The sequence below is a fragment of the Heterodontus francisci genome, chromosome 8 (genome assembly GCF_036365525.1).
Source record: "Heterodontus francisci isolate sHetFra1 chromosome 8, sHetFra1.hap1, whole genome shotgun sequence".
NCBI classification, from domain to species: Eukaryota; Metazoa; Chordata; class Chondrichthyes; order Heterodontiformes; family Heterodontidae; genus Heterodontus; species Heterodontus francisci.
The window spans coordinates 75,791,022-75,818,102 of record NC_090378.1 but is presented as its reverse complement, the minus strand read 5'-3'; the positions used below and the strand labels follow the sequence as shown (position 1 = coordinate 75,818,102).

At 42.6% G+C, this 27,081-nt stretch overlaps 2 protein-coding genes across 4 annotated transcripts in view; one reads left to right on the top strand and one right to left on the bottom strand.

Moving 5' to 3' along the window:
- Window positions 1–7,065, bottom strand: part of ncf2 (neutrophil cytosolic factor 2) — a 51,543-nt gene extending 44,478 nt beyond the window's left edge. Inside the window, exon 1 of one of the 2 annotated variants that reach the window (XM_068037394.1) lies at window positions 6,731–7,065. In XM_068037394.1, the coding sequence (XP_067893495.1) occupies window positions 6,731–6,904 (174 nt within the window). In that variant the 5' untranslated portion in view covers window positions 6,905–7,065. The remainder of the gene's footprint in view (window positions 1–6,730) is intronic. The other variant, XM_068037392.1, reaches the window with a different exon arrangement.
- Window positions 7,066–7,203: 138 nt separating this feature from the next.
- LOC137372552 (nmrA-like family domain-containing protein 1) lies at window positions 7,204–25,642 on the top strand. 2 transcript variants are annotated; one of them, XM_068036465.1, is made up of 6 exons: window positions 7,204–7,568; window positions 11,914–12,036; window positions 14,090–14,356; window positions 16,050–16,305; window positions 20,877–21,070; window positions 22,044–25,642. In XM_068036465.1, exons 3-6 carry the CDS (start codon window positions 14,093–14,095, stop codon window positions 22,236–22,238), a joined length of 909 nt encoding a protein of 302 aa, XP_067892566.1. In that variant the 5' UTR covers window positions 7,204–7,568; window positions 11,914–12,036; window positions 14,090–14,092; the 3' UTR covers window positions 22,239–25,642. The 2 variants fall into 2 exon arrangements, with proteins under 2 accessions (XP_067892566.1, XP_067892567.1); XM_068036466.1 differs by lacking the exon at window positions 11,914–12,036.
- Window positions 25,643–27,081: the final 1,439 nt, after the last annotated feature.

The window sequence follows — 27,081 nt, the reverse complement described above, 5'->3', positions numbered from 1 at the left end:
GAGTGGAATTTCAAAATTTGCCGATGCCCACCAAACTTGGAGGTGTGACAATAATGAGGATGATATGAACTGCCCGCAACAGGACATAGATAGACCAGCAGAATGGGTAGACAGGTTGCAGATGGAATTTAATACTGACAAATGTGAGGTGATGCATTTTAGCAGAAGGGATAGGGTGAGGCAATATAGAATTAATGGCGCAGTTCTAAAGAGTGTGCAGGGACCTGGGGATGCATTTGCTATCTTCCAATCTGCAGGAACCATTCAGAATCCATAGAACTTTGGAAGATGACCACCAATGCATCCACTCTCTCTCCAGCTACCTCTTTCAACATGCTCGGATGTCAATCATCAGGTCCAGTGGATTTATCAACTTTCAGTCCCATTAATTTCTCCAGTATGACCTTTTTACTAATATTAATTTCTTTCAGTTCCTCTTTCTCACTAGCTCCTTGGTTATCTAGTATTCCTGGTTGTTCTCCTTCGAGCAAAGGAGATTGGGGGGAGATATCATAGAGGTGCACAAGATTTTGCCAGACTTAGTTAAAGTAGACAAGGAGAAACTGTTCCCATTAACTGATGGTACAAGGACTAGGGGACACAGATTGAAGATTTTGGGCAAGAGATGCAGGGGAATGTGAGGAAGAACTTTTTTCCACAGCACATAGTAATGACCTGGACCTCACTGCCTACGAGGCTGGTGGATGCAGAAACTATCAATGATTTGAAAAGGAAATTGGATGGGTTCTTGAAGGAAATAAACTTGCAGGGCTACAGGGATTGGGGGGGTGGGGGAATGGGACTGACCAGATAGCTCCACTGAGAACCAGCAAGGACTTGATGGGCCAAATAGCCTCCTTCTGTGTTGTAAATAACTTTACTTTCTGTTTCCTATCACTCAGCCAACTTGGTATCCATGCTGCCACTCTCCCTTTAATTGCATGGGCTTCAACTTTGCTGATAAGCCTGTTAGGTGGCACTTTATCAAATGCTTTTTGGAACTCCATGCACACCTCATCAACTGGATTACGCTTGTCAGCCCTCTCTGTTACCTCATCAAATTAGTTAAGCACAATTTGCCCTTAACAAATCCATGCTGGCTTTCCCTTAATTAATCCACATTTCTCCACGTGACTATTAATTTTGTCCCAGACTATGATTTCTAAAAGCATTCCCACCATTGATATTAAACTGACTGGCCTGCAATTGCTGAACTTATCCTTGTATTATTTTTTGAACGATGGTGTAATATTTGTAATTTGTCAGTACTCTGGCACCACTCCTGTATCTAAGGAGGATTGGAGCAGTATGGTCAGTGCCTCTGCAGTTTTGAGCCTCACTTCCTTCAGTATCCTCAGATGCATCTGGTCTGGTCCTGGTGATTCACATAGGATTACATCGGATATACAGCACAAAAATAGATCATTCAGCCCAACCAGTCCATGTTGTCATTTATGCTTCACTCGAGACTCCGCCCATCTTTCCTCAACTAAATCTATCATTGTAACCATCTATTTTCCTACTCCCTCATATGCTTGTCTAGCCTCCCCTTAAACACATCTATACTATTGGCTTCAAACACACCCTGCGGTATCGAGTTCCACATTCTCACCACTCCTTGAGTAAAGAGGTTTCTTTGAGTTCCCTGTTGAATTTCTTAGTGACTATCTTATACTGATGGCCTCTAGTTATTCTCATCCCCACAAATGAAAACATTCTCTCTGTATCTACTCTATTTAAAATTTCATAATTTCAAAGACCTCTATTACATTACCCCTAGCCTTTTTTGGTCAACAGAAAGGAAACCCAGCCTGTTCGTCCTTTCCTGATATGTGTTGTGATCTCATGGAGACCACCAACAAACCAAAAGAATTGAATCCATTGACAGACCCCAATTTAAGAATCAAAAACCAAATGGACAAGATTTCACTTTTATCAATTTTACTTTAACACTCAAAACAAAACCAATATAAATTAAACATGAACGAACAGATAAACCACGATTGATATATATATATATATCTTAAAGGTTACACGTTAACTATCAGATGTAACAAGAATGTATCTTGCAAGTCCATTGGCAGTCCTATCTGCAGGATGATGCCAAACCATCATAAAGTCCTTCAGGTCTTTGATATTTTCAAGTAGATTTCCAGATTCCCAAGTTGCAAACGCCGGTTTTCACTCGATGGCGGTTCCTCTGCAATCTGAATCCACCGGTACTAGCTCCACCAAAACTGTGCACCCTTCCAGAACTTCCATAGTTTTGCTCACAACAGTCCCAGTGGTGTAGCTTCACTGGTGCCACCTAACATAACTCCTTAAGGCACCAAAAATAACAGTAGCAACTTGTATCTTCCAAGAGTCAGCTTCCAGGAAACAGGTTCCAATTCAAAGAGCTTTGCTTTTTTAAAAAACAACAACATCCAGCTTTGCAACTGGCTTCCACCTACTGGAGACTTCTTGCGAAAACTGAAACTGAAGCTCCAATCACATGTCTCTGGTAAAAAAAATGTTTGTTTTGTTAACCTGATTCTGACCTCCCAGAACATTGAAGCTTTTAGTTTCATTTTCAAATCAAGGTCTGTCTAAAAAAAAAAACACTTTGAATCCAAAGTCACAGCATCCAACAGGCCAGCTGCACAGAACGCAATCTGCTCACGAGAACTCCATCACAATATATACTGACGCATTTCTGGTATCATCCTTGTAAATCTTCTCTGCACCCTCTCCAGTGCCTCCACAACCTTTTTATAATATGGTGACCAGTACTCTAAGTGTGGTCCAACTACAGTTTGATACAGGTTTAGCATAACTTCCCCACTTTTCAACTCTATCCCTCTAGAAATAAAGTCTAGTACTTGGTTTGCTTTTTTATGGCCTTGTTAATCTGTGGCACAACTTTTAGTGATCGGTGTATTTGAACTCCGACATCACTTTGTTCCTCTACCTCACCTCGACTTGCATCTTCCAAGTAATGTGATCTCCCTATTCTCCCTACCAAACTGTACTACTTCACATTAATTTGTTTTGAATTTAATTTGTCAATTATTTGCCTATCTGCAAGTTTATTAACATCCTCCTGTAATTTGTTGCAGTCTTCTTCAGTATCACCCCGCAACTTCTTGTGATCACAAATTTAGAAATTGTGTTTTTGATTCCAAAGTTCAAATTGTTAAGGCAAATTGTGAACAGCAGTGGTCCCATCACTGATCCTGTAGAACACTACTTCCCACTTTCTGTCACTCTGAAAACTACCCTTTACTCACACTGTCTGATTTCTGACTTACCAACCTTAAGTACAGCCAGCCTTTCTAATACCTCCTCTTTATCAATTTTTCACCCATCCATTGTCTCAATTACTTTCTCTTTCACTACGAGTTTAGCAGCACCTTCTTCCTTGGTAAAGATAAATGTAAAGTACTCATTTAGTATCTCAGCCATGTCCTCTACCTCCATGTATAAATTCCCTTTTTGTTTAATTGTTTTACCACCCTTTTACTATTTATATGCCTATAGAAGATTTTTGGATTGCCTTTTATGTTAGCTGCCAGCATCTTCTCGACTCTCTCTTTGCTTCTGTTATTTCTTTTTTCACTTCCCCTCTGAACTTTCTATATTCAGTCTAGTTCTCACTTATATTAGCAACCTGAGATCTGTCACAGACCCTTTTTCTGCTTCATCTTATTCTCTATCTCTTTCAGCATCAAGGGAACTCTGGCTTTGATTGTCCTAACTTTCCCCATCATGGGAATGTACCTCGACTGTACCCAAACCTTTTCAAAGGGAGGTCATTATTCTGTACACTTTTACCTGCCACTCTTTGATGCTAGTTTACCTGGGACAGACCTGTTCTCACCCCACTGAAATTGCTCCTCCCCCAATTAATTACTTTTGCTCTGGGTTGCTCCTTGTCCTTTTCCATAGCTAACCTAAACCTTTTGATATTATGATCACTGTCCTTTAAATGTTCCACTACTAACACTTGATCCACCTGACCCACCTCCTTCCCCTGAACCAGATTTAGCAATGCCTTCTTCTTTGTTGGGTCGGAAATGTTCTGATCTAGAAAATTCTCCTGAACACACTTCAAAAACTCTTCCCCTCTCTGTCCTTCACACTATTACTATCTCAGTCTATATTAGAATAATTAAAGCCCCCTTTTATAACTACTCGACAGTTTTTGCACCTCTCTGTAATTTCCTTGCAAATTTGTCCCTCTATATCTTTCCCACTAGTTGGTGGCCTATAGAATACATCTAGTATTCTAATGTTCCTTAGGTCTAACTAGATAGATTCTGTCCTTGACCCCACTAGAACAACCTTTCTCTCCAGCACTTGTACCTAGGAATATTTAGTATCCAGTCCTACCCTTTATTGAGCCAGGTCTCTGTTATCACCACAACATCATAGTCTCACGTAGCTAGCTGTGCCTGCAGCTCACCAACCTTATTTAGCACACTCATGCACAGTATACCTAATTTAGGCCTATTGCACTTCCTCTTACTCTGACTCCACATAATAGTTTACTATTTCTTACTCTAGTGCTATCAGTCTCTCCCAATTCTTTGTGCACCATGTTTTTCCTCTCTAATGTTACCTCCTGGTTCCCATCCCCCTGACAAGTTAGTTTAAACCCTCACCAATAGCATTAGCAAACCATTACGCAAGGACATTGGCCCCGGCTCTGTTAAGGTGCAATCCGCCCAGCCTATTAAAGATCTCATCTCTCCCAGAACCTGCCTCAATGCCCCAGGAATCTAAAGCCTTCTCTCCTGCACCATCTCTCCAGCCACGCATTCATCTGCTCTCTCCTCCTATTTCTATACTCACTAGCAGGTGGCACCTGGAATAATCCGGAGATTACTACCCTTGAGGTCCTACTTGCTAGTTTCTTTCCTAGCTCCATAAAATCTGCTTGCAGAACCTCATCCCTCTTTCTACCTATGTCATTGGTACTGATATGGACTATGACCTCTGACTGTTCATTCCCTCCATTGAGAATGCTGTGCAGCTTGACCCGAGCACCAGGGAGGCAACATACCATCCTGGATTCACACCTGCGGCCACAGAAATTTCTGTATGTTCCCCTAACTACAGAATCCCTTATCACTATTGTTTTCTCAACATTCCTCCTGCAGTCATCAGTACAGCTGAGCCAGCCATGGTGCCATGGACTTGATTCTGTCTGCACTCCCCAGAGGAACCATCACTCTCACCAGAGTGAACACTGATCGTAATTAGATGATAAATTATCAATTTTCTTTAGTCTTTACACTAATTAATTGATCTAGTCTTATTTTATAGTTGGTTAAGTTAAATTAAAATAAAAACTTACCAGTATACTCACCCCTTGTGACTCCTTGACCCGCAACATCACTTTTCAATATTATTTTTTCCCTTCCATTCCATTCAGACTCACAGTCAAATCGCAGTGCTACTCTGTTCCCAGGACTTTCGTTTTGTCCGATTATTCAACGATTATTAATAGAATAAGTTGCAGAATAAATACGTACAATTAAAAATGGAAACTACCTCAAGTTTCAGGATGTTGTGGATAAATAAAGAGGTTAAAAACAAATTAAAATTGAAGAACAGGGCAGATGGGGCCTATAATTTTGACAAAAGTGATAAATGAGAAAATAAGGAAAGAGGTTACAAGAGGGATAAGGAAAGCAAGGAAGAAGTATGGGGAGACAATCTCAAAAACCTTAAAAAGAACAGTAAAGTATTCTACAAATCTCAATAAAGAGAGAATTGTTAAATGTGAGATGGATCCTGAGAGGAGAGGATAGTGAGTTAGCAGACGATAAGCAGAAATTGGTGGGAATAGTTAACAAGTACTTCATTTCAGAGTTGACAAAAGAGAAGGATATTGGAGAGCAGGAAAATCTTGAAATGGTTAAAAGTGAGTCGAGAGATATTATAAATAAAAAGTAAAATATTAGAGAAGTTTGTTCAGCTAAAGGTGCTGAGACCTGATGGGATACATCTTAGGATTCTGAGTAAAATGAGGAAGAAATAGCTGAGATGATGAGACTTTCAAGACGCTGTTAGATAGGAAATTGTAGGATATTGACCCAGTGACAATGCTGGAACTACATACTATTCAAATCAAGCTAGGGTGCGACTTGGAAACGATGGTGTCCTGGTTAATAGTAACCTCAAGGATGATGATGGTGGGGTAACATGGCAATGGTTTTGCTATTGAGAATTAGGGGAGGTGCTTAAGCCTTTACTTGTTGGTGATGGTCATTGCCTGGTACATGCGGCAAGAATGACAGCTGCCACCTGCTAACCCAAACCTGCCATTTGTAATGTTCAAAGGAGGTTGTGGTAACCTTTGCTTTTATTTGATTGATATTACAACTGAATGTCACAACTGCACCAATGCAGTACACAACAGTTAGATTAATATCCGGTATATTCTAAAACTGATTTATATCTGTGTCATGAGCAGTTTCATTTCCACTTTTTCGTTAAATTGCTTGAATCCATAAAACAATACACCAACTACACCCCTTCCCTATAATAAGCAAAAAACGATGTTTCCTACTATTCTTATTGAACTGAACCTCTTAGAACATCATATCTTTTTTTAATCTGCTCAAGGATTTACAATGTTAATCTGCTAATTATAATCATTTTTCTTGCCTTGGAATGGATAAATAAGTATCTCAGGTTACTAAGTACTCCTTTAAATGGTGGAACTGAATTAGGAGTCACTTACCTTCTCAGCCTGGTTCAATTGCCCCAGTAAGAGGTGCAGGCAGCCGATGTTGAAGCAGATTTTGGAGCTGGGCTCTAGAATAGCAGTAAACATATCCAGTGCTGTTACCCATTCTTGCTGGTCTGCTGCGGTGATGCCTTCATCCCACAGTCTTATAGTATCCGTCAAAGACATGCTGGGCTCTGGTGTGTGTGCTTACACACAGGCGGTGATGTGATAAATTTAGTATATCTTGTGCACTGGTTTAACTAGCAAACTAGTAACTAGTCATTTCTAGACACTACCTCTTTTGCCATCTGCTTCCTCCACTGACAGAATACATTGCAAAAATACTTCAGGAAATGTGACAATGTGACTAATTTCAGCTCTGACTGGATCAGTTTCACAGGAAGTTAATGCACTGCCATTACCATTTGATTCATTAGCTAGGGATCGTGTGCAAATGTAAACAGTCTGAAAAATATGATCCCTACAATGATGTTGACAAGAAGGATTAGAAAAATATGGATGCAAAGTATTTTGTTTTCCTAATCCCATTCCTTTCTACAAATCCTTTTGTATATTTTGTCTTTTATTTTTCTGTTGCAAACTTATTAATCAAATATATCTGACACTGGAATTCACTTGTTAAATGGAATAAAGGATCTAACTCTAGGCAGTCTACAGTCTGGCTGCTGTCATACTGAAACAGCTCCGCCTTGATGTTTCCATGGCAACAAGGAAATTAACAACAAATAGTTCAGCCATCCACCTCCGAGAGAGACCAGATGCAGAGACAACAAACTGCTGAAGGGCCATCTTTCCCAATTAGGAAAAAGGCAAAAAGCATTGAGATTTGGTGAGTAGCTTTGTGCATTTTGTCTGACTTTCTGTCAATAATTATGCTGATGTGAGTCAGTCACTAACTACATACAGTTTAATGTTCCCAAGTGATTAACTTTAATACAATTTTTTGTTTCAATTGCGTGACGACATTCCACTTCATCACCACTCGGGTACCAAATGGTGCAGTAGATGGGAGATTGTTCTGTTCGACAGCAGTCACTCTTTTCAATAGCAATCATTCCCTAGTTAAGAATTACATTTGTGTTTGCATTATTCTTTACTTCACCACACTATAATAGTATGGCTGAAACCAATCACTCAATGTTTTGAGGGCAACTGAGGGCACAAACACAATCTACTGCTCCTTGGTACTGTGTGTCAGATTTCCAAAGAACACCCTGACTGACTTTCTCTGGCCCTTGTCTCAATCTCTGCTCCCTGTCCACACTGTAGACCCTGGTGCCAGTCTCTGCTCCCTGTCCACACTGTAGGCCCTGGTGCCAGTCTCTGCTCCCTGTCCACACTGTAGACCCTGGTGCCAGTCTCTGCTCCCTGTCCACACTGTAGACCCTGGTGCCAGTCTCTGCTCCCTGTCCACACCGTAGGCCCTGGTGCCAGTCTCTGCTCCCTATCCACACTGTAGGCCCTGGTGCCAGTCTCTGCTCCCTATCCACACTGTAGGCCCTGGTGCCAGTCTCTGCTCCCTGTCCACACCGTAGGCCCTGGTGCCAATCTCTGCTCCCTATCCACACTGTAGGCCCTGGTGCCAGTCTCTGCTCCCTATCCACACTGTAGGCCCTGGTGCCAGTCTCTGCTCCCTATCCACACTGTAGGCCCTGGTGCCAGTCTCTGCTCCCTGTCCACACTGTAGGCCCTGATGTCAATCTCTGCTCCCTGTCCACACTGTAGGCCCTGGTGCCAGTCTCTGCACCCTGTCCACACTGTTGGTGCTGATGCCAATCTCTGCTCCCTGTCCACACTGTAGGCCCTGGCGCTGATCTCTGCTCCCTATCCATACTGTAGGCCCTGGTGCCAGTCTCTGCTCCCTGTCCACACTGTAGGCCCTGGTGTCAATCTCTGCTCCCTGTCCACACTATAGGCCCTGGCGCTGATCTCTGCTCCCTATCCATACTGTAGTCCCTGGTGCCAGTATCTGCTCCCTGTCCACACTGTACGCCCTGGCACTGATCTCTGCCCCCTGTCCACACAGTAGGCCCTGGTGCCTATAATGAGTTCTTTATATGTTGTCTGCTACAACATAAATGAGATGCATGGAGTCCAGGTTGTTGAAGATCTCAAACAGGTTTATTAAATAGCTAACTATTGTATACAGTACAGAGCTAACTATTTATAGAACCTTACTCTGGGTGCTACAGTAGCAGAGTGACACTGGCTCTGAGTCACATGACTATGTCCTGGTACTTAGCTCATTAGCATACTCAGATCTTAAAGGCACATTACTCTTAAAGGCAATCATACAACAGTCCCCTTCTTTCCAAAGATAAGTCTCGTATGCTAAAAGTAAGAAACACACAAGATTAGATATCAAAATTATTTACACATGAATAGAGATTGTGATATTTACAAATATAGAGGCTCAAAAGTCCATTATCATCTCAGTAATTTGACAACTCTTACTCGGGGAATCTGTGTCTCATCTGTTGCTGTTCTTTCTGAAGTTTCTCCCTCTCTACATTCAGCCTCTATTGCTCTGCCTTCAGCCTGCTAACATACTCTAATATAAAAGCAAAAGAAGGGTCACTAACCTGAAATGTTAACTCTGCTTCTCTCTCCACAGATGCTGCCAGACCCGCTGAGTATTTCCAGCATTTCTTGTTTTTATTGCTAACATACTCTCTTGCTTTTCTCAAGATGACCACTTTTGGGGCCTTGTCATTCTTGGAAAGGTCCGGCACCTCATCTCGAAGAGCCAATAGACAATGCTTCAACTCATTCCTCCCCTGCCTCTTCAGGGCATTGTATGTCCTTCGCCTCTCCTTATCCTTCACACTTGACGGGTTGGGGCTCAAGATCGAGGACTTGTTGGGGGAAGAATATTTGGTCTCATACAGATACCTGTCTGTTCTGGCTCATTGTGGTGCTGACGGTTCTCTAGAGAGCAGAAATTAAGGTGCGGCATAGTTGTGCTGTTGCTGGGTTTCCAGACTTGATGCTGGTCAGAGTTTGTGAGCGGGTTCCAGTCCTTGGAGATCTCCCCTTGGCAATGCGCCCATGGATAGTTATGATGTTGAGGTTATTATACGCTGGTAGTCCTGCCACTGCTGGTCCGCTTGTGTCTACCAGGTAGAATATTTGTGGTTTCCATGCTGACTTGCCATAGCTGCATTGCATTATCAGTGTGCCACTACAAGGGATGGGTGACCCATTGTATGCAGATAACTTGGCAGTTGGCAGTTGTATCATTGATTTCCAGTGACTCTGATACAAAGCTTTGAGGATTCGGACTGGTAGGATATTTGCACTAGCGCCGGTGTCATTCTTGACCCAGAGTGTGTGTTTGCCAGCTTTAGTTTAGTTTAGTTTAGTTTAGAGATACAGCACTGAAACAGGCCCTTCGGCCCACCGAGACTGTGCCGACCATCAACCACCCATTTATACTAATCCTACACTAATTCCATATTCCTACCACATCCCCACCCTGTCCCTATATTTCCCTACCACCTACCTATACTAGGGGCAATTTATAATGGCCAATTAACCTATCAACCTGCAAGTCTTTGGCTTGTGGGAGGAAACCGGAGCACCCGCAGGAAACTCACGCAGACACACGGAGAACTTGCAAACTCCACACAGGCAGTACCCAGAATCAAACCCGGGTCCCTGGAGTTGTGAGGCTGCGGTGCTAACCACTGCGCCACTGTGCCGCCCCAAACATGATGTTAATAGTGTCGAAAGCTTCTAGTTGTTTGACTTAATCAATATGATGTATTAGGTTCACAATGTGGAATGCCTGTTCATCTTTTGGCTGAGACCTACTTCTCCCTGAGTCTCATCTCAGGTCTGTTTCGCTGTGGACTTTGTGTATTGGCTTGCATTTATACAGGTCTCTGGTGCTCTCCTTGCTGCTGTTGCCCTGTTTTCTGTTTGCTTGTGTTCTACAATGACTTCTGGCTGCATCTTTGGAGCCAGATTTCTTACATAGGCAGGCCTAGTGTCCTTTTGCACCGCACATCTTGCACAGGTCACGAAATACAGGGCAATTTCACCATGAGTGGGACCAACCACACTTACCACACAGCTTGCTTGCTCTTTTTGATCTAGTTATTGTGCCGATACTGTTGGCTGCACCTAGTGCTTGCAAGTGCTGTTGTCCAGCTACAATGGCTTCGTGTTTCCAGCCATCTTCCAGCAGTGCATCAATGCTGTGACCTTTTTCCCCCAAGAGGTCCTTTTGAAATGCTTCAATGGGTGTTGGTCGATACAATCACTAGCTCCATTATTTGGTCTGACAACTCTCAGTTTCTGAGAAATCACATTCGTTGCCCTTACTACGTCATCTACTGACAAACTGGTCTATTGATTCCTGTGGCTGTTGCCTGTAGGACATCAATTCCAGGTGGTGAATTCTGAAATTCACTCGTAACAGATTTGATCTTCCAGCAATTTCCATATTTTTGTGGGATCTTTCTGGTCCTCTTCAGATAAGCCTGAGGTATTAATTCTGTGTAATTCCTCATTTCCAACTGCCATTAGTTTTTTTTACATCTTGTTTTGCTCGTTCTACATTTACTTGGTCTGTAAAACATAACTGCATTCTCTGTTTAAAAAGTTGGAAGTAGGGTAGGATATCCATGCCCTTCCAGTTCATGATGGGAAATTTGGTATCCATCTTCCTGCTGTTCTTTTACTTAAAACTTGCTTTAAGACTTATTCTATGAGTCTGTTCTGTTTCCCCTTTAAAGAAAACTCTCTTGACTGCTTTGATTGACAGGAGCATGTGTTTAGCAGTGCTTGTCTGTTTATCTAGCTTCCAGCACTCTAGTCTGTCTGTTTACACAGTTGTGCAATCGACATTTCAACTACTATTTTCTGCTAGAGTTTGTTTATATAGCCATTCAATAGGGAATTCTTCATGCTTGAGTGGTTTTTTGAGTTTTTAAAACTCTGGCTGAGTGAATGAAAGGTCTTCACACTTGAGTGGTTTGATGATTTTTTTTAAAGCTTTAGTTGCCAGCAGTGTGAATGGATGATTTCTGCGCTTTTGCTGTCAGGTGCCTCCTGTAATGGTGCTGACTTCGAACAACCTGGGAGGGGATCCTTTGAAAACAATTGATTAGCCTGAGATAGGGATTGGGTTTCCCCAATGTTTTTTTTAACTGAGCATTTAAAAAAATCAGCTTTACAAGCACCTCAAAGCTTTCTTTCAAAGGGGATTCCTGGACCATTGGGATAACGACTCACCCAATCGTAGTGATTGATTTGCAGCCTGTCGTTCAGTGCTCTGTCTTCTACAGCTTGAGGTAAGTGTTTTCTTCTTTCCCTGTTTGGGCCAGTATTGCTTATAACTTTCTCTCTTTTAACTGTAGGAAGGTAGTTTTTAAAGCTGTTTTCCCTGTGGTCTTCAATCTTAAATTCTGTCTTCTCACCACAGCTGCCACCATATAATGAGTTCTTTTTGTGTTGTCTGATGCAACTGGTCCTGATCGCTGCTAACTGATTACACTATAGCGCTGGTGCCAATCTCTGCTCCCAGTCCACACTGTAGGCCCTGGTGCTGATCTCTACTCCCTAGTCGCACTATAGGCCATGGCTTTGATCTGTGTTCCCTTCTACACTGTAGGCCCTCATCCTGATCTCTCCTCCCTGGTCACTCTGTAGGGCCTGGTCCCAATCTCTGCTCCCTGGTCACTCCGTAGGGCCTGGTGCCAATTTCTGTTCCCTGGCCACACTGTAGGCCCTTGTCCTGAACTCTCCTCCCTTACCACACTGTAGTCGCTGATTCCAATCTCTGCTCCCTGGATACACTGTACGCCCTGGTCTCAATGTCTCCTCCCTGGTTATGCTGTAGCCTAATCTTCTGTTGGCAGACTTTACACCTTTTGAGACCTACATAAAAAAGTGGAAAAAAGGCCAGTTGACCCTCAGTTTAAATATAGGACTTGTGTCACCTGTCTTATTGTGGACTCCATTTAATCCTTTTGAAATTCTACCCAATTCCCAAATGTAATTAAAAGGCAAACACCAAAACATTTTCACTCTCCATTGTTTTAAACTGACCTGCAGTCCTCCGATAACTTTACCCACAGCACAGTGTCTCCCACTGAGACTTCATCTCAGTCTCCTATCTCTATAATCTCTAATCCCAAAGATTTATTCAGCTCCTAAAGAGACTGAGCATCTGAGATTTAACTGATTTTACTGTTACACATATCCAATGCTCTGAAGGAAAGAACTTTTCTCCTGAACTTCAGTCTTGCTAATTTTACCCCCATATTCTTCAATGCTGTAATCAACAGTCATAAGTCAAAAAGCCTGCTTACATTTAGAGTACCCACACCTCAATTACTAGCTTTCTTGCTAGTTCAATTACTTGTCACTGGACTGACACCCCAATGCATCAAATTAATCGAATTTTTTGAAGACATAACAAGGAAGATAGATGAGGGGAGTGCAATTGGTGTGGTCTACATGGATTTTAGCAAGGCTTTTGACAAGGTCCCACATGGCAGACTGGTTAAAAATATAAAATCCCATGGGATCCAGGGAAACGCAGCAAGCTGGATACAAAATTGGCTCAGTGGCAGGACACAAAGGGTAATTGTTGAAGGGTGTTTTAGTTACTGGAGGGCTGTTTCCAGTGGTGTTCCGCAGGGCTCAGTACTGGGATTCCTGCTTTTTGTAGTATATATTAACGATTTGGACGTAAATGTATGGGGTATGATCAAGAAGTTTGCAGATGACACAAAGATTGGCCATGTGGTAGAGAGCGAGGAGGATAGCTGTAGGCTGCAGGAAGATATTGATGGTCTGGTCAGATGGGCAGAAAAGTGGCAAATGAATTCAACCTTGAAAAGTGTGAGGTGATGCATTTGGGGAGGTCAAACAAGGCAAAGGAATACATGATTAATGGGAAAATACTGAGAATTGTAGAGGAAGTGAGGGATCTTGGAGTGAATGTCCACAGATCCCTGAAGGTAGCAGGACAGGTCAATAAGGTGGTTAAAAAGGTATATGGCATTCTTTCCTTTATTAGCCGAGGTGTAGACTATAAGAGCAGGGAGGTTATGCTGGAACTGTATAACTTATTGGTTAGGCCACCACTTGAGTACTGTGATGGGATTAGAATAAGTGGATCATTTTTCAGCCAGCACAGACACAACGGGCCAAGTGACCTATTTCTGTGCCTTAAACATTCTATGATTCTAATGGGAAAGAAATTCATCATGTTGATAATTTCAGAGAAAAACTGTGCAAATGCAAAATAAGATTTTTATCTTTTCCCGTTCAATTTACAGCAGGAAGTATTTCTCTCCCAACATACCCTGTTAATCCTCCATTATCCTTTCTTTCCAGAGTATGCTTGAGACCGTGACTGTTTTTGGTGCTGACAAGTGTCAAGGGAATGCGGTAGCCACTGCCTTGCTCGAGGATGGTCATTTCACAGTGCGTGCTGTAGTGCAAGAGTTAACCTCTCCAACTGCTCAGCAGCTGCAGACAGGCGGGGCACACATCTTGCTGGTAGACTATAACAAACCTGCAAGCATCAACGCTGCACTGTGTGGTGCACACAAATGCTTTGTCATCACCCACACAGATTTCAACAACACGGATCCTCTAATTGTTAGTCTCATTGCCCTTTACAATCAAACATGTAAATATAGGAGATGTGTTTATTTTAGTCACTCCCACAGCTTAGTCTGTCTTAATTACTGAAGATATTAAGTACATATACAGAAAGGGAAGTGATGAACTAGCACTTAACATTGTGATGTGGGGGGTGGGGGGTGGGGTGGGGGGGGTGGTGCGGGGAGAGCTGTCTGGCAAAGAGCCAACTGAGACATGCATCACCTAGATGCAAGAGAGAAAGATTCAAACCATGGAGGCAGTGCAGAGAACAGAAATGTGGTGACCCCTGGGGCAGGATTCTGGGTTTGGACCCCAACTTTGGCGTCAAATGCAGGTCCCAACCTCACACTGTGTGAGAAACAGACACACGGCAGTGATTTTCCCTGAATTGGCCAATTTGTGGCCAGAGGGCACAATCACCACCCAATTACGGACAGCGGGCGGGTTCTTGAAGCTGGAGGCCCAATGGGAGGCCCTCCAGCACAGAAGGAGCTGAAGGCTGCTGTTGCAGGTTAGAGAGAGAGAGAGAGAAAGCGCCTCCATCTTGAAGTGCCATCTCAACACTTTTAAAACTTTTCAATTAAAAAATGGCCACAGCTGTGGCCAGGTAGGCAAGGAGGGCCTCAAAGCCTGCCGGGAGCTCTGGCCCCCTGTTCTGCCACAGAGAGGCTGCCTCCATTCAGCTGGCCTGTTCCCAATGTTGCGGGGGCCCCGCAGGTTGACTGGAAAATTCCAGTTGGCCTCTGATACTTGGCCTATTACTTATCTTGATTGGCTACACCTCATTTATGGGCAGGCAGCCCTTCCAACCTGATCTCACCTCCAGGAAAATGGCTTGGAGGCAGAATGGTGCTGGCAAATCAGCAAACCAGTGAAAATTCTGCTCATGGTGTCTGAGAATGGAGTTGTGAGAAAAAACTGAGAAACACGGGCTTTACAACATAGAGAAAAGGAGACTGGGAGGTGACTATCTAGAGGTATAAAAGATAGTAAATGGCATAGAAAAGGCAACCCCTGCAACCCCACCCAGAACATAACTCCAAGTTAAACCGTGACTATCAGATCACAAGTTCAAACTGGGAAAAATGTAAAATTAGGACTATAAAGGTCTGGAGACATGGAATGGATTTCTGATTAGGAGGTGAAGGTGAAAGTCCTGGAATGATTTAGCAAACAGCTGATTATCCCTGCAGTTAAGACTATGAAAAGCACTTGGGAAAGAGATGTCTGACCACTGTTACAAGTCTTGGCCCAACAATTACCTGAATAAAACAACTGCATAACCAACAAGCATAATCCTCACATCACCAGCTCAGTATAAGATGACTTCATTTTCACTCCTCTCTCAAGTGAACAAACCATTTTGTCACCTGAATAAAGCCTGTTTAAAAGCTATATTATCTTGTGTTTTCAAGAAAGAAAATAGTAGACAGTTTACAGTGCCAAGTATTGTGAAAGTCCACAAATGTGATGACATTACTGCTCACTGATGCCATCATTTCCACCAGCACCTTTACTTGTTCAACATCCACCACTCCATTGGACGCAGTCTATATCAGAAGTAGCCTGGGCTGCTCCTGCGGCTGATGGGGTGATGAGACATTGAAAGAAACAAGACAATAACTCGAGAGTTTACTATTTAAAAACAGTTGCTTTTTCTTACCGAAAACATTTGCATCTTTTACAGACTGAAATTCAGCAGGGGTACAGGATAGCCGACCTATGTAAACAGCACAACATCAGGCAGGTTGTGTTGAGTGGAGCTCATCATGTCCACAGGATATACAGCCTCCCAGCAAGGCACATGGATGCAAAGGCCTGCATCAATGAATATATGAATGAAATTGATTTGCCCAAGACTGAGATCATAGTTCCATTTTACTTTGAAAGTTTTCTGACAACATTCAAACCAAGTCCAGCTGGAAATAATATTTATAAAATTGGTAAGGACTGAATTTCAGTTTTAATGAATTGCAATAAAACCTTCTATTTACTATAATCTTAAGGGGAAAAATTCCGAACAACCCACAATGTATCCCTCAAAGATAATGAATAACAATGGTTCAGTGAGTTGAAGCCCCAATGTGTTGGGTCACTGACTGGTAGGATATGGAATTGTGCTTACAATTGCTCACATGTCAGCTATACATCTATGGGAGGGACCTGAAAGCTCCTGCATTTCCCATTGAGAAAGGGTGATATCAGAGGGAGTCACCCAGCCTCATTCAATGTACCCAGTTTGAGTGCTTGGGTATCCCTGTCTGGCGCAAAAGTAAAACGGGAAAGGTAGCCAAACCATGGCTTACAAGGGAAAATAGAGATAGCATTAGATCCAAGGAAGAGGCATATAAATTTTCCAGGAAAAGCAACAGACCTGAGGATTGGGATCAGTTTAAAATTCAGCAAAGGAGGACCAAGGGATTGATTAAGAAGGGGAAAATAGAGTACGAGAGCAAGCTTGCGGGGAACATAAAAACTGACTGGAAAAGTTTCTATAGGTATGTGAAGAGAAAAAGATTGGTGAAGACAAATGTAGGTTCCTTACAGTCAGAAACAGGGGAATTTATTATGGGGAGTAAAGAAATGGCTGACCAACTAAATGCATACTTTGGTTCTGTCTTCACAAAGGAGGACACAAATATCATTCCAGAAATGTTGGGGAACACAGGGCTTAGTGAGAGAGAGGAACTGAAAGAAATCAGTATTAGTAGAGAAATGGTGTTGGGAAAATTGATGAGATTGAAGGCCGATAAATCCCCAGGGCCTGATGGTATGCATCCCAGAGTACTTAAGGAAGTGGGCCTAGAAATAGTGGATGCATTGGTGGTCATCTTCCAAGATTCTGTAGACTCTGGAACAGTTCCTACAGATTGGAGGGTAGCTAATGTAACCCCACTATTTAAAAAGGGAGGTATAGAGAAAACAGGGAATTATAGACCAGTCAGCCTGATGTCGGTAGTGGGGAAAATTGTGGAGTCCATCATCAAAGATTTTGTACCAGAGGACTTAGAGAACAGTGGTAGAATTTGGCAGAGTCAGCATGGATTTACGAAAGGGAAATCATGCTTGACAAATCTACTAGAATTCTTTGAGTATGTAACCAGCAGAGTTGATGAGGGGGAGCCAGTTGATATTGTTTATTTGGACTTTCAGAAGACTTTTGACAAAGTCCCAAATAAGAGATTAGCGTGTAAAACTAAAGCGCATGGGATTGGGGTGGTGTATTGCGATGGATAGAAAATTGGTTGGCGGACAGGAAACAAAGAGTAGGGATAAATGGGTCTTTTTCCAAATGGCAGGCTGTGACTAGTGGGGTACTGCAGGGATTGGTGCTAGGACCCCAGCTATTCACAATATACATTAATGATTTAGATGAGGGAACTAAATGTAATATCTCCAAATTTGCAGATGACACAAAACTAGGTGGGAGGGTGAGTTGTGAGGAGGATGCAGAGAGGCTTCAGAGTGATTTGGACAAGTTGAGTGAGTGGGCTAATGCATGGCAGATGCAGTATAATGTGGATAAATGTGAGGTTATCCACTTTGGTAGCAAAAACAGGAAGGCAAATTATTATCTGAACGGCTATAAACTGAGAGAGGGGAATATGCAGCGAGACCTGGGTGTTCTCAATACACCAATCACTGAAGGTAAGAATGCAGGCGCAACAGGCGATAAGAAAGGCAAATGGTATGTTGGCCTTCATAGCGAGAGGATTCGAGTACAGGAGCAAGGATGTCTTGCTGCAATTATACAGGGCCTTGTTGAGGCCATACCTGGAATATTGTGTGCAGTTTTGGTCTCCTTATCTGAGGAAGGATGTTCTTGCTATAGAGAGAGTGCAGCGAAGATTTACCAGACTGATTCCTGGGATGGTGGGACTGACGTATGAGGAGAGATTGAGTCGGTTAGGATTATATTCGCTGGAGTTCAGAAGAGTGAGGGGGGAATCTCATAGAAACCTATAAAATTCTAACAGGACTTGACAGGGTAGATGCAGGAAGGATGTTCCCAATGGTGGGGGAGTCCAGAACCAGGGGTCATAGTCTAAGGATACGGGGTAAACCTTTCAGGACTGAGATGAGGAGAAATTTCTTCACCCAGAGAGTGGTGAGCCTGTGGAATTTGCTACCACAGAAAGCAGTTGAGGCCAAAACATTGTATGTTTTCAAGAAGGAGTTAGATATAGCTCTTGGGTCTAAAGGGATCAAAGGGTCTGGGGCGAAAGCGGGAACAGGTTACTGAGTTGGATGATCAGCCATGATCATAATGAATGGCGGAGCAGGCTCGAAGGGCCGAATGGCCTGCTCCTGCTCCTATTTTCTATGCTTCTATGGGAGATGGTCGCCAGAGAAGGTATTTGGGATAGGGAGGTTCATGAAAACCTTCCCAACAACCATTTAAAAAGGTGATTGTAGAACTGGTCTGGTGAGTGGTATTTTTCATTCATGATAACTGTGATACATTATCAGCTGTTTGGGCATTGAAGCATTGCCCCACACTTTGGTACTGCACAAAGGAAATATGAAATGAGACTGGGTCCACTCATTTGGTAAATACTGTATACACTGGAACCTTAATATGATTTCTATCTACACCAGAAGTTCAAGCAAAAATTATATATTTTTTCTGACTTATTATACCAATAAAACTTAATTCACCTGATGTAGCAGGTAGTTGTGGCTTTGTGAAGAAGTGGACATTACAATAATTGTGCCATTGTTGTTATGATTCTGAAGGAAGGTAGGGGATAATAGAATAATTGAATTGGATCTCTTATTGATTAGAGGCATTCTGTTTGCAAAGGAGACAGTGGCCTCCTTTCTGTTTCTCTAGTTTGCATCAGTTTGATGGGTAGCGACACTGCCACTTCTGATCAAGATGACACAAGCCCCACTCCAGAATTTCAGTGCACAATTTGAAGCTCACCATTCAGTGTAGTGCTGAGGGCGTTCTGCATTATAGAGGCAGTGTTATCTGTTGGATGATACTTCACGATGAGGCTCTAGCTGCCTATTCAGGTGGACAAAAAGGATTTGAAGAAGAACAGGGAAGTTCTGCTAGTGTCCTGGCCAACAGTCATCCCTCAATCAACAAAACAAATTAACTGGTCCTTTGCTGTTTGTGGGTTATTGCCATGAGCAAAATGGCTGCTGAGTTTGCCTACATACCAACAATAACTATGCTTTAAAAATAATTAATTGGCTGTGACTGTGAAGTGTTCTGGGATGTTCTAAGATGTGAAATGTGCTAGAAATGCACATTATTTCTTTTCTTAGTACATGGTTGAAGCAAAGATAACTGTTAATGTCTAAACCGCATGTTAGCTCATAAAGAGTGTTTTTTTTAAATTCATTCATGGGATGTAGGCGTCACTGGCCAGGCCAGCATTTACTGCCCATCCCTAATTGCCCTTGAGAAGGTGGTGGTGAGCTGCCTTCTTGAACCGCTGCAGTCCATTTGGGGTAGGTATACCCATAGTGCTGTTAGGAAGGGAGTTCCAGGATTTTGACCCAGCGACAGCGAAGGAATGGCGATATAGTTCCAAGTCAGGATGGTGTGTGAATTGGAGGGGAACTTGCAGGTGGTGGTGTTCCCATTTATTTGCTGCCCTTGTCCTTTTAGTTGGTAGAGGTCGCGGGTTTGGAAGATGCTGTCTAAGGAGCCTTGGTGCATTGCTGCAGTGCATCTTGTAGATGGTAAACACTGCTGCCACTGTGCATCGGTGGTGGAGGGAGTGAATGTTTGTGGATGGGGTGCCAATCAAGCAGGCTGCTTTGTCCTGGATGGTGTCGAGCTTCTTGAGTGTTGTTGGAGCTGCACCCATCCAGGCAAGTGGAGAGTATTCCATCACACTCCTGACTTGTGCCTTGTAGATGGTGGACAGGCTTTGGGGAGTCAGGAGGTGAGTTACTCGCCTCAGGATTCCTAGCCTCTGACCTGCTCTTGTAGCCACGGTATTTATATGGCCATTCCAGTTCAGTTTCTGGTCAATGGTATACCCTAGGATGTTGATAGTGGGGGATTCAGCGATGGTAATGCCATTGAATGTCAAGGGGAGATGGTTAGATTCTCTCTTGTTGGAGATGGTCATTGCCTGGCACTTGTGTGTCGTGAATGTTACTTGCCACTTATCAGCCCAAGCCTGGATATTGTCCAGGTCTTGCTGCATTTCTACACGGACTGCTTCAGTATCTGAGGAGTCACGAATGGTGCTGAACATTGTGCAATCATCAGCAAACATACCCACTTCTGACCTTATGATTGAAGGAAGGTCATTGATGAAGCAGCTGAAGATGGTTGGGTCTAGGACACTACCCTGAGGAACTCCTGCAGTGATGTCCTGGAGCTCAGATGATTGACCTCCAACAACCACAACCATCTTCCTTTGCGCTAGGTATGACTCAAACCTGTATAACCTTTATTAACTGTTTAAAGAGTGTTTAATTCTTTCAGTTGGTGGAACTATTATAGATGCTGTTGTTTTGCTTTTTAGAACTTTTGTGTTGTTTTCAGCCATTCCTATGGGAGAAGCAGCCATGGACGGAATAAGTATCAAACAGATCGGTCCGATTGTCACCACCTTATTTAAAAACCCACAGCGCTGGATAGGAAAAAGCTGCTTTCTGTCAGCAGGCAGGCTGAGGATCCAGGAATATGCACAAATCCTGACACATCATCTGTATCCCAAACAGTTTAAAGATTCCCGGGTATGACTGTCTCAAGAAAGTACTGTCATTAAATTAGATTATTCTCATAAGCATCTTGTGAGTGAAAGTGAAACAGAGGTGCAGTTGAAGGGCATGGTGCAATGGGTCAGGACACAGTCATTCCACTTCAGGGATTTAGATTTGAAATCTGGACAACACAGATGAGTGTGTCCTCCATATTGGCTGTTAAAGACCCAAAGTAAAATGAATTTATAGACTAACTCCACCTAATCTCTACTGGATGTAAATTTTTGGCACAGAACTGCCCCTAATGTGACATTAAACAGCATAATTCAGATCACAAGGAGGTGTGAAAAATGGAAACATCACACTAGTGCAGCAGCGGTGCTCCTCTGAATTGACCCAGACTTTAACTCTGCATAGTTTACCTATTTTGAAATAGCTGATGATGATAGCTGAAAGAAATCCCTTTCTCCAAGAGTTAGATACTAAATGGGCAGCAAAAATAAAAACTTTTTAAGATGCTTTTTTGCATTATTTACCTATGACTATTCAATTACTCTCCAATAGGATCACTGCCATGTGCAGAACAAACCCCTAGATCTGATAGGGGAGGGTCGACTTAAACTAATTTTTGAATGACGAGAACAGCAAAAACATTGTGGTAGCCAGTTTATCCCACTTTGTGTAGGTTTTGATAACCCAGCTTAATAAAACAGTACCAGATGATTATCTCACACTTTTCATTTTATACAACAACTGAAAGGTGAATGTTTTAAATGGAAAATGTTAAAGTTTGATTTATTTGTTCATTGAGTAGTACTAGTGGGAAAATGTACTTTAATCCTCTCCATTGTGTCATAAGAGCTTATCTCAATTCTCTTCAAGTGTGACAGGCAGTCATTTTGAAAATGAACAAAGTAGGAACAACCCACTCTGCCAGTCAATACATTTTATATTGTTTCCCTAATAATCTGAATGACATTTTGCCATTTATTTTTCTTTGTGACAGATTTCAGTGCGAGACTTTGTGGAGTTTTTTGGAGGACCAGGAGCTCAGGACCTTGGGAATATGTTTGAATTCTGGAAGCGAGGTGGGCAGAAAATGAACAGTGCTTTGACTCTGGAACTGTATCCAGAGTTACAACAATTCCAACAGTGGGTTTCAGTAAACAGCACCTTACTCAGGACTGCTCTGGATAATTAACAGGCAGTACTGATGGGCAGCTGAAGACATATAGGTGCCTGTTTCTGGATCTTATATAGGAAGGTAAAGAGCTTTGATATGGGACACCATTGGAGAATGCAACATTGACCTTGTTTAGCAAAAGTTGGTATTCAGAAATAACATTTGTTCTTTTGGGTTTACATGCATAAAAGTTCTCTATTTCACTCTAATCCTCATCTCACTGTGTCAAACTCTAGCTGACGCCTATAAAACAATTTCCTCACTGGCCTCTGCCAGTGTCACTCTGAAGAAATGAGTAGCCCAGAAATGGCATCCTCTAAAATCTCCTCCTCCCATTTCAGGATTTCAGAATTAATATTGGAGAGTTTAGTATCTGGCGGGATCAAACTGTGGTCCCCACAGCCATACAACAGCACATTTGGTTCTACAACACACTGCCCCAACTACCCCAGTAAGAAAAATGAAATACCCACAAACTAGGGATGCAACAACTGAGTTAATCTCCACATTCATGTCTGCAGTATTACTGCTAATTTTAACATATGTTTGTACCATCATCCATCTGTATGTGAGGTTAAAACCTCAGCCACAAACTGCTAATGTCACCATGTTACATGGAACGTTCATTAGCAATTTATAGAAACAAGAAGTGTGCTGTGTAATAAATACAAAGCACTAATCTGTTTTAATTTTCAGCCACTAAGAAAATTTCATTTTAAAACTAATTTTAACCATGAATAAATTAACCAGTGAGCAAATGTTAATTTGTTAGCAGTTTCTCCAATATTGTGAACATTGATAAATATTTAGTTTTCCATTAATTCTCTCATACTGTGGTCATAGGCTGTTGAAATGTCACTTCCTATTTGGAAACTCAAGTTTTTTTAATCCTTGTAAGTTCACCCACACTGTCTACCCACCTTGGTCTGTGAACTTGTGCAGCAGGTTCCTCCCAGCTTTTGCCAATGCTACACTGTTAGTGTTGATGAGGGAGAACACAACTGATGCAGCTCGATTCGTATCAGATTTTCCTTCATATTTTTTGGTGCACCATGTGTGTTGCACTCCATAGACTGGGAACAGCTCCTTCATTGTCACCATGTGGGAATACTTGCCATGCCCAAATCTATCCTACTTGTTGTGTAGCATAAGGAAGCACACACACACCACTGCATTGTCCTGGACCGGAATTTTATGGGGTCTTTGGGGATGGGCTTGGAGGCAGAAAGGCTGGCAAAATGGCATGGGAATTTTGCCAGTGGTGGGAAAGGTGGCAGATGTCTCACCTATAAACCAATTGAGCCACTTAAATGGTCAATTTAGGGCCTCTTCTCACCTCTGCTGGCATTTTACTAGTGGCGGGGTGGGGGTGCTTCGTCACGTGGAGAGACCCGCCAGAAGTAAATCATTTTGGACCATGGTGCATGAAGGGACCCCCAGCAGCTCCTGCGACATCAGCACCACCTGCCCTCAGTGACCACCCCCATCCTCAGCAATGACCCCAGACCACCCCCCTGCCAGGGTCTGCCTGACTGGCCCTGGAACCTACAAACCCCACTTAGCTGGTTGTGAGGGCGCACGTCCATCGATGCACCTTTATCCTTCAGGTGCCGCCCCAGCAGTAGCCACTGCTCCAGATGGTGCTGCTGAGGCTACTGAGCTGCCAGCCCTCTGATTCAGCTGGCAGCTTTTGGGGGCGGGCCGCTGTCCTTAATTGGCTGCTGCCCATAAAATGTCACCCCACCCTCTTTTCAGCCCCGGTGGTAGGACACCTGCCGCCTCTGAAAAATCCCAGGCCTGGAATCGGAAAACTTTACATATCTAAACTAAATTTGAAATTGATTATTGCTGAAAATAGAGACATGTTGTCAAAGCTTTTCGTCTTGCTCTCATTGGGACAATCCGCAAGAATACCAATGTAAAGTAAAACAACAACTTTATATTTATGAGAAGAGAGTGCTTATTGGTTGGCAAGTGAACTCTGATTGGTAGAGGTGTTGCCATGGAGAATGCGCCAGTTTACAGTGATTGGCAGTTAACTGCCAAGTTTTGTTTGAAATTTAAACCAGGCAGCTTGACTCTGATTGGTCAAGGTATTGCCCTGAGGAATGAACCAGTGAATGGCTGTCACTTATTTTGTCTAGCTGAAACAGGTGCAATGTCTGTATATATTCTTTCTGTCTGCAAAGAACAGGGCCCTGTGTATTAATATATGCAGCTTCCAGAACGCACAAATGCACCACACTGTGAGCCTTACTGACAATCTTAAATTGGTTGTCAGTGTAATTCTTGGCACACTGAGGATTATTCAGCACATGTTGTCCAATCGTGGAATCACATGTAATGTTGGACACTGTGTTTTGAGTTTTGCAAGCATGGGTTGGTTGGGTACAGCCTGTACCTTTCCTGTTGCGAACAGCAGAAGGGACATGTTGTGATGCTAGGTATATAGACCGTACATCCCAAAGACTAGCGGATTGTATCAAACAGCAAGTTGTTGTTTTCCCTTATATTGGTATTCTTGCCAGTTGTCCTGATGAGTGCAAGAGGACAAGCTTCAACAACATGTCTCTATTTTCAGGAATACTTAAATTTGAAATGTCAATCTTCTTGATCAAGCATAGCATTTCAGCCTGTAGTAAACATGGATATAAAAAGAAAAATTTGAAATACACAGGTAATTCGTATTTGAAAGACAAAAAAGTAATGTTTCAGGTGGAGACCCTTCGTCTCCTGTACATTGCTCATATTATCTGATTTTAGTGCATACAGAGAGATATTTTAGGTGTTTCTATTCCATGATGCCACATCATTTTCACTCTCTTGGACTCTGCAGCTATCATATAATTTTGTTTCTGTAAGTTTTTAAAATAAAATTCTCCACTCCCTACTGTTCCCTGTGTAACTTAGTATCCTTGAAATGAATGGGTGAGCAGCGAAATTGAGGCTAGACACTGCCCGGTATTAGGATTTATTTGAGAACAAGCCAAGGTGATACTCTCTTTTTCTCAAGTGTAAACCTTTATCCTACCTGCCCATGACATAATGCCTAGGAGCTCTAGTTAACACTGCTACTATTGCACACTTCAACTAACATTATTATACGATTGTCTTTAAGAGTGATGTCCCTTTAAGAGCTTAGTATGTTAATGAGCTAAGTACCAGGACGTAGTCATGTGACTTGAAGCCAGAGTCACTCTGCAAAAGTAACACCTAGAGGAAGGTTCTGTATATAGTTTGGTCTATACTGTATATAATAGTTTCGCTGTAATAAACCTGTTTGAGATCTTCAGCAAACTTGACTCCACACATATCATGTATGTTGCATCAGACAACATAAAGAACGCATTATAGACATCAGTTTTTTCTCAATGCTTTAAAACACAAATCCCTCATTACTATTCTACAGCAGCAAGCTTTCATTCCTGGTATTAAAAAATACTTCACATGAATCTGTAAGTGTCCTTTGTATTGTGTGGTTCTCTCAGAATTACAACACTCCTGAAAAATTCATTACATTGGTACATTTAGAATTAACTTTATAAAGGGCGGCACAGTGGTGCAATGGCTAGCACCGCAACCTCACAGCTCCAGCGACCCGGGTTCAGTTTTGGGTACTGCCTGTGTGGAGTTTGCAAGTTCTGTGACGGCGTGGGTTTCCTCTGGGTGCTCCGGTTTCCTCCCACATGCCAAAGACTTGCTGGTTGATAGGTAAATTGGCCATTATAAATTGCCCCTAGTGTAGGTAGGTGGTGGGAGAAGGAAATGGGATTAATGTAGGATTAGTATAAATGGGTGGTTGATGGTCAGCGTGGACTCGGTGGGCTGAAGGGCCTGTTTTGGTGCTGTATCTCTCTATGACTCTATTTATAACATAAGAAAAACGAGCAAGAGTAGGCCATTTGGCCCCTAGAGCCTATTCCACCATTCAATAAGATCATGGACGATCTCATTGTGGTCTTAACTCCGCTTTCCTGCCTGCTCCCCATAACCCTTTACTCCCTTGTCGATCAAAAATCTGTTTAGCTCAGCCTTGAATATATTCAATGACCCAGCCTCCAACGTTCTCTGGGGTTGAGAATTCCAAAGATTAAAGACCCTCTGAAAGAAGAAATTTCTCCTCCTCTCCATCTTAAATGGAAGACCCCTTTTTTTTGAAACTGTGCCCCCTAGTTCTAGATTCCATCACGAGGGGAAACTCCTCTCAACATCTACCCTTTAAAACCCCCTAAGAATCTTATATGTTTCAATAAGATCCCCAATTGTTCTTATAAACTCCAATGAGTATAGGCCCAACCTGCTCAACCTTTCCTCATAAGACAAACCTCTTCATCCCAGGAAACAGCCTCAAGAACCTTCTCTGAACAGCCTTAAATGCACGTATATCCCTCCTTAAATAAGCTGACCATAATTATACGCATTACTCAAGGTGTGGTTCACCTGTACAGGTGAAGTAAGGCTTCCCTACTTTTATACTCCATCCTGTTATGAAGGTGCTTATATATTTTTTGTTGCGTTTTTTTTGAGGACTCATATTTTAGTATTTTGGACATTGTTATTATTTGAGAAAAGAACAAACAAAGAACAAAGAACAGTACAGCACAGGAACAGGCCATTCGGCCCTCCAAGCCTGCACCGATCTTGATGCCTGCCTAAACTAAAACCTTCTGCACTTCCGGGGCCCATATCCTTCTATTCCCATCCTATTCATGTATTTGTCAAGATGCCTCTTAAACGTCTCTATGGTACCTGCTTCCACCACCTTCCCCGGCAGCAGGTTCCAGGCACTCACCACCCTCTGTGTAAAGAACTTGCCTCGCACATCCCCTCTAAACTTTGCCCCTCTCACCTTAAACCTATG

What these genes read in the sequence shown, in the direction of transcription:
- LOC137372552 (XM_068036466.1), top strand. Translation starts at nt 14,093, where the DNA reads ATGCTTGAGACCGTGACTGTTTTTGGTGCTGACAAGTGTCAAGGGAAT. An exon ending in AAATAATATTTATAAAATTG is followed by an intron (nt 16,306 to 20,876) that starts GTAAGGACTGAA and finishes TGTTGTTTTCAG; the next exon opens with CCATTCCTATGGGAGAAGCA. An exon ending in AACAGTTTAAAGATTCCCGG is followed by an intron (nt 21,071 to 22,043) that starts GTATGACTGTCT and finishes TCTTTGTGACAG; the next exon opens with ATTTCAGTGCGAGACTTTGT.